At 51.1% G+C, this 12,014-nt stretch overlaps 3 protein-coding genes and 1 long non-coding RNA gene across 7 annotated transcripts in view; 2 read left to right on the plus strand and 2 right to left on the minus strand.

The window, feature by feature from the left end:
- Lrrc23 (leucine rich repeat containing 23) overlaps window positions 1-5,488 on the minus strand; it is a 30,762-nt gene extending 25,274 nt beyond the window's left edge. The window contains exon 1 of the mRNA XM_031383363.1: window positions 5,300-5,488. The gene's annotated coding sequence lies outside the window, so the exon portion shown is untranslated. The remainder of the gene's footprint in view (window positions 1-5,299) is intronic.
- LOC116099578 lies at window positions 2,774-4,399 on the plus strand. The gene is made up of 2 exons (XR_004122304.1): window positions 2,774-3,076; window positions 3,989-4,399. It is a non-coding gene; the product is annotated as an uncharacterized LOC116099578 (long non-coding RNA).
- A 75-nt stretch (window positions 5,489-5,563) lies between the features above and the next one.
- Window positions 5,564-7,594, plus strand: Spsb2 (splA/ryanodine receptor domain and SOCS box containing 2). Of its 4 annotated transcripts, none has more exons than XM_031383369.1 (3): window positions 5,564-5,765; window positions 6,201-6,944; window positions 7,237-7,594. In XM_031383369.1, exons 2-3 carry the CDS (start codon window positions 6,281-6,283, stop codon window positions 7,365-7,367), a joined length of 795 nt encoding a protein of 264 aa, XP_031239229.1. In that variant the 5' UTR covers window positions 5,564-5,765; window positions 6,201-6,280; the 3' UTR covers window positions 7,368-7,594. The 4 variants fall into 4 exon arrangements, with proteins under 4 accessions (XP_031239229.1, XP_031239231.1, XP_031239228.1 ...); XM_031383371.1 differs by lacking the exon at window positions 5,564-5,765 and adding an exon at window positions 5,837-6,013 and having other exon boundaries at window positions 7,240-7,594; XM_031383368.1 differs by lacking the exon at window positions 5,564-5,765 and adding an exon at window positions 5,838-6,013.
- Window positions 7,595-7,694: 100 nt separating this feature from the next.
- Window positions 7,695-11,656, minus strand: Tpi1 (triosephosphate isomerase 1). Its single transcript, XM_031383367.1, has 7 exons — window positions 11,157-11,656; window positions 9,932-10,055; window positions 9,766-9,850; window positions 9,557-9,689; window positions 9,010-9,095; window positions 8,478-8,565; window positions 7,695-8,351 (listed from the first exon to the last, which is right to left on the minus strand). The coding sequence occupies exons 1-7, from the start codon at window positions 11,380-11,382 to the stop codon at window positions 8,233-8,235; spliced, it is 861 nt and encodes a 286-aa protein (XP_031239227.1). The 5' UTR covers window positions 11,383-11,656; the 3' UTR covers window positions 7,695-8,232.
- Between the last annotated feature and the right edge of the window lie 358 nt (window positions 11,657-12,014).

Here is a 12,014-nt window from a genome sequence, read left to right on the forward strand (position 1 = left end):
TCTCTGTGTAGTTCTGGCTGTCCTGGAACTCACTCTGTAGACCAGGCTGGCCTCGAACTCAGAAATCCCCTTGCCCCTGCCTCCCAAGTGCTGAGGTTAAAGGCATGTACCACCACCCGCCTGGCTAGAAGATGAACTTTTTTTTTCGAGATAGGGTTTCTCTGTGTAACCCTGGCTATCCTGGAACTCTTTCTGTAGACCAGGCTGGCCTCGAACTCAGAAATCCACCTGCCTCTGCTTCCCCAAGTGCTGGGATTAAAGGCAAGCGCCACCACCTGGCTGAAGATGAACTTTTAAGAGATAATGCTGTTTAGGTGAATGATTTTATGGAATTCCTGATTTTATTTAAGTAGTTTTAGGAAGTTAGTTTGATTTAAATAATTTTGGGAAGTTGGGGTATTTATAGAAAGTTTAAAGTTAGTTTAAAGTCAGAATCAAGAATAGAGTATGCCCCTCACAGGGTGGCAAGGACTGCATACATTTGCAAAGGAATACAGTGAGCTTTCATGCATTACAAGCATTTAATTGTACTAGCAATAAAAACAGGCTTGAGACAAGTTAATGATCAAAGAAAACATTCATTCTAGGTTGGACCTGAGTTCCAGAAGAGCACATAAGATCTGAACTCTCGTCCTCACGATTATGAAACAAGCTCCCTTAACTATGGAACCATCTCTGAAGCCACCTCCCCAAAGTGTGTGCTGCCAGTCTGTCTCTCTTTCTCTTTTTCTCTCTCTCCCCTTCCCCCTCCCTCTCCCTCTCCCCCTTCCTTCTTTCCTTTCTTCCTTTTTCTTTCTTTGATGAAAAAGAAAGAAAAAACCCTCCTCTCTTTGCTCCTTTTCTTGTTTTGAGACATGGTCTCACTAGATTACCAGATCATAGCCCAGACTCCTGGGATACAAATTTGCACCACAGTTGGCTTTTTTTTTTTTTTTTTTTTTTTTTTGATTTATAGCTGGGCAGCAGTGGTGTACACCTTTAATCCCAGCACTTGAGAGGAAGAGGCAGGCAGATTTCTGAGTTCAAGGCCAGCCTAATTTACAGAGTGAGTTCCAGGACAGCCAAGGCTGTCCTGAAAAAACAAAACAAAACAAACCCAAAAACAAAAAACCTTTTATGAGTGTTTTGCCTGCATGTATGTCCGTGCACTACACATGTGCCTAGTGCCCCCTGGGGTGAGAAGAAGGCATCAGATCCCCCTGGAACTGGTGTTACAGATGGCTCTAAGCTGCCATATGGAAGCTGGGAATCAAACCCCGATTCTCTGGAAGAACAGCCTGTGCCCTTAGCCACCAAGCCATCTTTCCAGTCCCTTTATGGTGCTTTTAAAGAGTAATCCTTGAAAACCCTCCCTCCATTTGGATTTGCTCTTACTAACAAAATGCTCCTCTGTCTTTTTGGAGAATCCCTGGCGGATGGTCACAATGAAACAGCAAGCCAGGAAGGTACCCTCACTAGGATTCATCGGGAGGAAACTGAGGCCGAGGAGAATGTCAAGGGCATGGGCTGGAGAGCTGGCTCAGGGGTTAAAGAGCACTGACTGGTCTTCCAGAGGTCCTGAGTTCAATTCCCAGCAACCACATGGTGGCTCACAACCATCTGGAGTGGGATCTAATGCCCTCTTCTGGTGTGTCTGATGACGGCTAATGTAAAGGGCAGAAGAAAAAAATGAAAGTTTTCAGTCAACTACTGCTTTGAGACAGGTACCCCAGGCTGCCCTGTATCTTGGTCCCCTAGCCTCCGATTCTTCCATGCTAAGATTACAAAACATTTTGTTAGGTAAATTAAGATGTTTGGTGACTAATCTTGGAGTTGGCAGAGTTTAAGAGGGTGGGCTATTGTGATGGCTGTGCTCCTCTCTATTCCAGAACTGGGGTGGTTGTTGATCTAATGGGTTTCCTTAGCATTACTTCATAGGGCTGAGCATGAGAAATTATTTAAAGGGGCATTTGCAGCTAACCAGTGTCTATGTCACAGAAGACACCTTTGTCATTTCCCACCACTGCCTATAAATCCTCAAGGAAGGTGGGGTCTCTGGATCTTGTCCTGAGCCCCCCACCCCCAAGTGGCAAGTCTACTACCCGTTGGGCAAGCCCCCTCCCATTGACCTACACCGGGCAAGCCCTCTGCTCTACCCACCCCACACCCCACCCCGAGATTTCTAACACAAACTGAGCTGTCTCCTTCAGACGTTGGGGCAAAACTAAACCAAACCAACCAACCAAACAAACAACAAAATCATTGCCTGTGGAAAGTCCTTACTTCAGGAAGGTGGGCAAATGAAGAGCAAGAGAACATTTTATCAGGGCTGCCACAACAGAGTCTTAAACACAAACTAGCGTAAGTCAAGCCTCAATTAAGGGGTTCTAATAACTTCCCCTCCTTTCTACCATTCTGGGTCCAGGTTCTCGTCTCCCTACATTCAAGCTTTCTTCCGTTTGCAGTAAATAAAAAATTTTCAGTATGATTCTGTTTTGTTTTTAGCTAGGGTCTTGGTATATAGCTCAGGCTGGCTCCAAGCTCTCCATCATCCTTCTGGCCACCTAAATAGCTACGATTACAGGCGTGAGTCACCACACCAGGCTTCCTGTAACTCTTGCTTACCCCTCAGGCTTTCCTCGGTCAGGTCGCCTCCAAAAGGCCTTTCCCAGCCCGACCTAGAGCTGCTCCTTAGCCACAGGCTTTCAAGCCCCCACCCACAACCCCACCCCGCCTCTCCCAGTCTTAGATCCAGGTTTTCTCTGGTGGAACATTCCAGACCTTAGTGTTAACGCCCAAAGCACGAGCTGCAAGGGAAAAGCCCGGAGTGGCGGATCCCTAAGACTGGCTGAGGATTTAGCACGTATACAGTCTCGGTGGGGCGTGCGAGACCCCCAGGCTGCCGCAGCGCACACTGTGAGCCCACGCGTGACCGTCAGCCTGCATGAGTCAGCTTCCCCACCCCCACCCTGCCAGTGTGTTGCCTTGGTTACGGGACTAGCACCAAGGGTGTGGAGGCGGGGTCGGAGGCGGGGCCTATGGCGACCAGTAATCCAGGTTTCTCAACCTCAGCCCAGTTGCCATTTCATCCTTATTGGTGAGTTTGGAAAATAGGCTTCCTTTTCGGATTTGATCGTTTGTGGTTTGCTTTACATATTACATAATACTGTTTGTTTTTCATTGTTAATATATATAAACATATAAATGCAGCCTGCTGAGTCCATTCAATGTTGCTCCAATGTATGTTTTTAGGACTGAGTACTGGGTATTGGAAAGCTCAAATAAGAGAACTCAACCCTGAGGAATACCGATTCTCTCTCAGCAGCCATTAATTGCCTGCAGCTCCTCATCTAGGGGTGGGGCCTTGTGAGACTTCCCGCCTCCTCGGTGGCATGTCACTTGGTGTTGTCGTTGTTAGGCAACCATATTGCTGAGCTTTCACTGTTGGAGCTTCTCCGTCCTATAAAGACGTCTCTCAGTGGGTGTTCTAGTCTCCTCTCCACAACACCCCATTTTACTAGCCCTTTAGTTCTGGCAAGGCTGAAGCTAGATGAATCTAAGCCTTCCATATAAGTCTGTAAAAACTGGAATAATCGCTGGGCAGTGGTGTCACGTGCCTTTAATCCCAGCACTTGGGAGGCAGAGGCAAGGCAGATTTCTGAGTTCAAGGCCAGCCTGGTCTACAGAATGAGTTCCAGGACAGCCAAGGCTATACAGAGAAACCCTGTCTCAAAAAACCAGCCAAACAAACAAACAAACAAACAAACAAAAACCCCTGGAATAATCTATTTTGAAAATAAAAGATTTAGTTTTATAACATACATTGCACATGAACTCAGCAGGGGTCTGGTTCAATAGGGCAGGGTGTGGCATGCTTGTCAGATGGAAACTGAACTGGGTTCCAGTGAGCCCAGTGCAGGCTCTCTCTGTGTGGCTTAGAAGGCTAGATCTGTTTTGTTTTTTTCAGTTAGGTTGTAATGCACTAAGGTACCTTGTCTCCATACAACAGGACCCATCCAAAGGCAGCCCGACCACTTCATCTGGAATCTGGAAGAAGCTGGGTCTAGCACTTGGAAGGCAGAGGAAGAAGGATCTGAGTTCAAGGCCAGCCTGGTCTACAGAGCAAGTTTCAGGACAGCCAGGGCTACACAGAGAAACCCTGTCTCGAAAACACCAAAAGGAAAAACCAGTCTGGAAGAAAAGCTGGCTTACTAAACTAGGGCCAGTAGTGTGGGTTTTAAATATATACAACCATGGCTTGCTTAACCTGCTTCCATCTAGAACCCAGGACTACCTGCCCAAGGATGGCACTGCTGCAATGGGCTCCCCACCCCGACCCCACATCAGTAACTAAGAAAATGCCTTACAGCCAGATCTTACGGTGGCGTTTTCTCAATGAAGGTTCACTCCTTTCAGATAACTCTAGTTTGTGGGTCAAGTTGACACAAGACTAGACAGCACAGTGTGTGTATGCTACATTCATGTGGAGTTCAGAAGAAACCATCAACCCCCTGGAACTGGAACTTATGGACGTTTGTGAGCTTCTGTGTGGGTGTGGGAACCTGAACTGGGTACTCTGCAAGAGTAGCCAGTGCTCTTAACTGCAGAGCCATTTCAGCAGCCTCACATCAGAATTTTAAAAAGTTAAAATTAGCTGTGTGTGTGACTCATACTTAGAATCCTAGCATTTGAAAGTCGAGCTAAGGGGAACAGGAATTCAAGGCCGGCTCTCAGCTACAGAGCCAGTCCTGCTAGGATGGGCTACAAGAGACTATTTCAAACCCATCCAAACCACACAAACTACAACAACAACGTTAAAATTAGGCTGGGCACAAGGTACACACCTTTAATGCCAACACTCAGGAGGTAGAGGCTGGCTGATCAGTGTGAGTTTGAGTTCAACCTGGTCTATATAGGGAGTTCTAGGCCAGCAGAGGTTACAGATTAAGTGCCTTTCTCTGTCTCTGTCTCTCTCATACACACACAGAAGTTTAAATTACCTGTAGTATTATGGGATTTTTTTTTTTTTTTTCGTTTTTCCAGACAGAGTTTCTCTGTATAGCCCTGGCTGTCCTGGAACTCACTCTGTAGACCAGGCTGGCCTCGAACTCAGAAATCCGCCTGCCTCTACCTCCCAAGTGCTGGGTTCAAAGTCGTGCGCCACCACTGCCCGGCGCATTATGGGATTTTTGAACTGTTATCAATAGATATTTGAGGAGATCAAACTTCAACTGCAATCTCTCCGTGATAATGCAGCTAGTGATCTTACTTCACTCAGAACTAACCCTTAAAGCACATATCCACTAGACAATGTACTCACTGGTAGTCCCACTACTCAGGAGACTGAAGCTGGAGGCTCAATGACTATCAGCAACATAGGGAGCCGCAGGGAATGATCCCAATCCCTAGGGAACCGGAGCAGTTGTTCAGGAAGGGTGTCGAGGCCTCTCGCTAATCTTAGGGCCTCAGGAACAACTTGCTCAGGCAGCGCCAAGGTCTCCAGTGGAGAAGTCTCCACACACACACACACACATACACAGAGAATCCAAGGTGATGACGTCATCAAAGGGTTAATTCTAGTCTGGGATGGGGGGGAGGGTGGGGCACGCAGCTGTCAGGTGGCTTCGGAAAAATAAACTGCTGAAGAGTCTGACGCCAGGGAGTCCTGGAGGGACAAGGGGTTACCCACTCAGAGTGTGCTCCCCAAAGCATGCGCGCTTGTCCACATCTGGAGTCATCACATATTTTTTGCCTAGATTCTTTGCAGCCGGTGGGGTCTCACGGCGGTAAGTGATGTGGCGGGCGTGGTCCGGGAGGTGACGATAGGGTTAATAGTAGTCTACAGAGCCCAGGGGCGGAGCGCAGGCCGGCGTCCGCCGCCCCGCTGGAGCCGGAAGCAGTTGCTGGTCAGGGGCGCTTCTAGCCTTTCCAATCTGTACTTCCAGAGAGGTCTCTGCGGGCTAGGGGGAGCCCAGTGAGGTGCGGGGTAGAGGCCGGGAGTTAGAGACCCACAGACCGCAAGGGGACGGTCTAGGTAAGGTCTGAGGGAGAGAACTCGTGAGAAGCTGGGGGGGGGGTGGGTACAACACAGGTGGGGTGAAAGCAGAGTGAGGTTGGGGGACCAAGCGAAGATAGGGCTGGTTGGCATACACCTGTGAACGGATGGGAGCCCTAGGGAAGGACGCTGCGCCTAACAGTCCGCTCTTTCTCTGTCACTCCAGGGGACGATCCGGAGCTCAACTTTCAAAAGAGAGACGCCCCAGCAAGCCTGTTTTGAGAAGTTCTTCAGCTGCTCACCCTCATGGGCCAGACGGCCCTGGCCAGGGGCAGCAGCAGCACCCCTACCTCGCAGGCTCTGTACTCTGACTTCTCTCCTCCCGAGGGCTTGGAAGAGCTCCTGTCTGCTCCCCCTCCTGACTTAGGGGCCCAACGGTGCCACGGCTGGAACCCCAAGGATTGCTCCGAGAACATCGATGTCAAGGAAGGGGGTCTGTGCTTTGAGCGGCGCCCTGTGGCCCAGAGCACTGATGGAGTCCGGGGAAAGCGGGGCTATTCGAGAGGTCTGCATGCCTGGGAGATCAGCTGGCCCCTAGAGCAAAGGGGCACACACGCCGTGGTGGGCGTGGCCACCGCCCTCGCCCCGCTGCAGGCTGACCACTATGCGGCGCTTTTGGGCAGCAACAGCGAGTCCTGGGGCTGGGATATTGGGCGGGGAAAATTGTATCATCAGAGCAAGGGCCTCGAGGCCCCCCAGTACCCAGCCGGACCTCAGGGTGAGCAGCTAGTGGTGCCAGAGAGACTGTTGGTGGTTCTGGACATGGAGGAGGGGACTCTGGGCTACTCTATTGGGGGCACGTACCTGGGACCAGCCTTCCGTGGACTGAAAGGGAGGACCCTCTATCCCTCTGTAAGTGCTGTCTGGGGCCAGTGCCAGGTCCGCATCCGCTACCTGGGCGAAAGAAGAGGTGAGATCCGGACTAGGTGTGGGGAGAGGATTACCACTCTTGACAATGGTTTGGGGTGGAAACTCATGGTTGGACCACAGGAAGTGGGCTTCCTGTCACTTTGATGGCGTTGGCTCTAGCTTCACTCCCCAAGCCCTACTGAGTGTGATGCACAAATTCAGAGCCTTTGGGTCTCCCTCAGCTGAGATGGAGGTGGAAATGGAGGAAGAAATAAGGGAGGCTGAGCAAGACCTTAGAGTTTAAGGATGCCTGGCTGGAGTTGCTTACTGACCTTGTCTTCCTTGTCTCTCAGCAGAGGAACCGCAGTCCCTTCTGCACCTGAGCCGCCTGTGTGTGCGCCACGCTCTGGGGGACAAGCGGCTGGCTCAAATATCCAGTCTGCCTTTGCCCCCGGCCATGAAGCGCTACCTGCTCTACAAATGACCCTGTAGCACAAAGGTGTGCTGGCATCCTACCCTGGGGACATGGTGGAGAGGTACCAAGGCACCGCTGGCCTAGACAACTTAAAACCAGGTGAAGCTGAGAAGAGGAGGCTGGACCCTTTCCCTCCCCTTCTCACAGGAGCAAGACACAGAAGTGATACTAAAGGCTGTGGCAGCCTCAGACAAAAGAGGTTTTTGAAGTAAAAAATTGAGATGTTTGTCACAGAACCTGTGTCATTATTGTTTGTTTTTTTAAGCAACACTCCCCCACCCCCACCCCAGGCTAGAGCGCATCACAGTCTTAAGAAATTATGACAAACCACAAAGCTTAGGCCCAGGTGTTTATTTCCCTTACATGGGATGGTTCACAAACACAATACAAGGGCTTCGGCACTGGGAGGGAGGGGAGAGTCAGAGGATCTCGGGCCTTCATGTATTATTTCAGACCCCGAAGCTCTGAATTTCTGCATCAGACATCCAGTAGGGCTTGGGAGTGAAGCTAGAGCCAAGGCCAAAGTGACACAAAGTCCACTTCCTATGCTCCAACCTTGAGTCTCCATCCCAAACCAATGGAAGGCGATTTCACTTGTTAGGGCCCAAAGGGACAATCAGTTCTACTCCTTCCCCTCCTCAGGAAGCCAGCTACCTTGGTGACATACTTGATCTTACCCATTGTAAGTGGTAAAGGGATTGGCCTGGTCCCAACCATTATGGGGAGGTGTAAATGGCTCAGGAGGGTACAGTGTGGATTAGGCCACAAGATGGGGCAGATGATGTCATTGGAAGCATGTGACCGGTGGGAGCAGTTACTAAACTTCTGGGCAACTAGTCCATGCTATGCAGGCAGGTAGAGGGATGGGCAGTGCTCATTGTTTGGCATTGATGATGTCCACAAATTCAGGCTTGAGAGATGCACCACCCACGAGGAAGCCATCCACGTCAGGCTGGCTTGCCAGCTCTTTGCAGTTTGCTCCAGTCACAGAACCTGTAACAGGAAAAAGACGATGGTTTTGGTCAGGGCTATGATCAGAACACTTAAGCCCCACCTCCCTGTGCAAGGCAGCCTCAGTCTTAGCCCATTTCTGCCTTGGTTAGAGCCAAAGCCACTCACCTCCATAAATGATCCGGGTACACTGAGCCACGTCATCAGAGACATTGGATTTCAGCCATCCCCGAAGTTTCTCATGGACTTCCTGGGCCTAGGAGGAGGAGGCAGAGTAAACAAGCTCATTCCTGTCATTCAAGGACTAAGAACAAAGCTGGGCAGTGGTGGCGCACGCCTTTAATCCCAGCACTTGGGAGGCAGAGGCAGGCGGATTTCTGAGTTCAAGGCCAGCCTGGTCTATAGAGTGAGTTCCAGGACAGCCAGGGCTACATAGAGAAACCCTGTCTCAAAAAACAAACAAATGAGTAAAAACCACTGGTTCTCATATAGAGTTTAGTTTCCAGAAAAGCCCCAGGATCAGAGAATAGCAAGGCTCCAATCCCATCAGGCTTGGAATGAACATTTTTTGGCAAAGTCACTCACTCTCCTTGGAGAGTTTGTCGGCCCTCTGTCTGCCCTCTGTCTCTAAAGGGGCTTGGCTCCACAGCTGTCCAAGTCTATTAATGCAAGACAGGCTGAGTAGCTCCTGGGTGGTTACCTGTTGAGGGGTTGCAGTCTTGCCAGTCCCAATGGCCCATACGGGTTCATAGGCCAGAACCACCTTGCTCCAGTCCTTCACATTATCTGTAGGGCAGAGAGCAGAGAGCAGAGTGAACAGGAAGGAGCTGACCTGCCAAGCTCTCCTGTTACAACAGTTATGGCCTGCAGCTCCTGGTGGGCTTCCCCTTTTTTAAAAAAAATTTGTGCATGCATGCATCTGTGTGTGTGTGTGCGCGCATGTACAAGCTATGGTACACATATGAGGCCAGAGGACAACTTGCAGAAGCTGGTTCTCTGCTATCATGTGGCTTTGGAGGAATCAAACTCATGCCTTCAGGCTTTACCCACAGAGCCATTTCACCAGACCCTAGTGGCTTTTGAAAGTGGGGTTTGAGCCTTCTGTAGGAACAGTAACAAGAACCATGCAGGTCGTCCCATTTCCCCTGGGATCAGTATGATTCAGGCAGGCTGCGGGCCTTTCGACCTCCCCACTCCATCCTATGTGGCCTTTGCTAGGACTCAGAGATCCACGTCTCCAGAGATACCTGCGATGACCTTGGTTTGCTCGAAAACAACCTTCTCAGTGATGCCAGCTTCCCTTTCATCTAGCTTCTCCCCGATGCAGGCAATCACTCCGAGTCCCTCTGCCAGGGCATGGTTCACTTTCTGCCCAATCAACTGTTGAAGGACAAATACTAGGTAAGGTACCCCCCTAGGATGAAAGGGTCGCCTCTCTCCCCTCTTGTTTACTGACCTCGTCTGATTCTCCAAAGACGTGTCTTCTTTCGGAGTGCCCCAGCACGACCCAGGTAGCTCCTAAGTCTTTGATCATGCCAGGGCTAAACACACGAACACCGAGGTTCAGCAAGAAGCCCACAAGGAAGGTTTTCCCTCAACATCCCGCTCTGCCTCCATCTCACCTGATTTCCCCAGTGAAGGCCCCGTTGGTCACTTTGTAGCAGTTCTGTGCAGCCACAGCAATTTTAGGATCCAGCTTCTGCCTGGCGAAGTCGATGTAAGCGGTTGGCGGTGCACAAACCACCTCTGAGGATGAGATCAGAGAAAGCCCTCCCTCTTCAGGCTCCCGGTCTTTGCATTCACTTTCTTGGTTCTACTTTCCTTCGTTTTTCAGTCCAGAAAGTTGACCTTTGTCCACTACACAGCCCAGGCTAGGCCTCTACCAATATCAGAGCTTTCCTAATGCCTCTGGTTGGCCACGGCCCTTACCCTGCCCTCTGCTCTTTTAACAGCTGTGGCTCTAATTTCCTCAGGCTATTCTGGGACTGGGCATCTCCTAGACTCAGCACTCTCCGGGGGTAACCCCTTTCTAAAATAGCCCATCCCACACATCCAGCCCGGTAAGGATTTTAGCATAAGAAGACGTCAACTGCGGGAGCTTGTAATGGGCTCTTTGGGAAATAGATGATCAGAGAATACTCTTTGGTCCTTCTCAAGGGTCTCTGATTTAGGTGGGTAGAGGGATGGAGGATAGTGTCGTGAGCAGCAGGGAACTGACTAGTAACCCGCAGAGACCTTGCGTTTTCCTATTTCCAGTATGAGAAGAGCTGTAGGAATTTTTTTTTTCATTCCCCAGCGGCTCAGCATGTTTTGGCATCTGCTAGGGGCCTAAGGTGAAAGGCAGGAGTGGCCCATGCTGTGAAGGGAAGGGATGTGGACGACTCCAGTTCAGAAGCCGAAGCATGCGGCGGCACGGGGAGGAGTTTCGGGCTACGTGCAGAGACGCACGGAGCCAGAGGCCGAGGGGGCAGGTAGCTGAGAGCCCGCGCAAGCTCAGCTTCCTCCTTCACAATCTGGGGGACACGTGCCACTTTTCTTGATTAATCCAACCGGACACTGGTTCTTCTTCTCGACCCTAAACCCTAGCTGGTGCAGCTCCGGTCCACTCCCAAGGGCGACCTTCTTTGCACCCTGCCCCCACCCCAAGAACCCCTTTGGGTCCCCACAAACCCAAGGCAGAATTTAAATGCTTTTCCGCCTCAGCAAGTCTCTGTGCTGCCCGGACACCAAATGGCCCTTGTCCCCAGGCCACCACCCAGATCCACTCAGACACTGTGCAGGTGGTGCCACGCCCGACCCTCCACCCCCACACCCCGCCACCGCGGCCGCTTCCACAATAGAGCTCACCGGTGTCTTCCCGCTTGTTGGCTGCGTTCAGGGTGCAGATGAGTTCTCCCAGGCACTTCTTCCTCCCGTTCATTTTCCAGTTGCCTCCAACGAAGAACTTCCTGGAAGGCGCCATTGTACCACACTCAGGTTTCTGAAGGTCAGTACAAGTGCTCGGCTCTCGCCACTGGCCACTTATATAGAAAGCTCTGAAGCAGAACTCCTCCTTCTCCCCGCCCTCGGCCATGGTTAGCCCGGCCCCTTGCTGCTCCGCCTTCCCCTCCGTCCGCCTCTCCACCTCCCGGTGTTTCGATATTCTGACGGTTCTCCGTTCTTGTAGCAATGTTCTAAGGGGTTCCGGGGACTCAAACGTCCAGCCTCAGTGGCTCGGCAGTTGAGATGTTGAGCCTCGCGCTCAGGGAAACAAACTTTTTGCGATTTCGGAAGACCAAAGGGCATTTCCCGTGGAGGTGGCAGCAACAGGGCCTGGAACTGGGGGTTGAAGGCACCTTTCCAACTCTGAACGCGCCCCATTCCCTCATAGCATAAAGCGAAGCCACGGTTGAGGAGCCTTTCAGCAATCACAAGGAAGGGGGCCAAGTATGTCACAAACGTCGCTGGTGATTATGGGGGCCTTGCAGTTGTCAGGCCTTGGCCAAATGGAGCAAAGAGTGGGATACCAGTGTGTGGGGGAGGGGGGACAGGCTGGCTGCAGCCTTGTAGTCAGCTGATAACAGTATGGACTGCCCACCCCCTGCTCTGTGTCCTCTATTTGTCCAGCAACAATGGGGTTAGACCAAGTGCATGGCCAGTGGGGGTGTGTGTGAGGCAGCCACTCTTCTTAGTTTTCCATTTACTTCCCATCCCCCACCTCAGTTT

The sequence above is a fragment of the Mastomys coucha genome, unplaced genomic scaffold (genome assembly GCF_008632895.1).
Source record: "Mastomys coucha isolate ucsf_1 unplaced genomic scaffold, UCSF_Mcou_1 pScaffold20, whole genome shotgun sequence".
Taxonomy (NCBI): domain Eukaryota; kingdom Metazoa; phylum Chordata; class Mammalia; order Rodentia; family Muridae; genus Mastomys; species Mastomys coucha.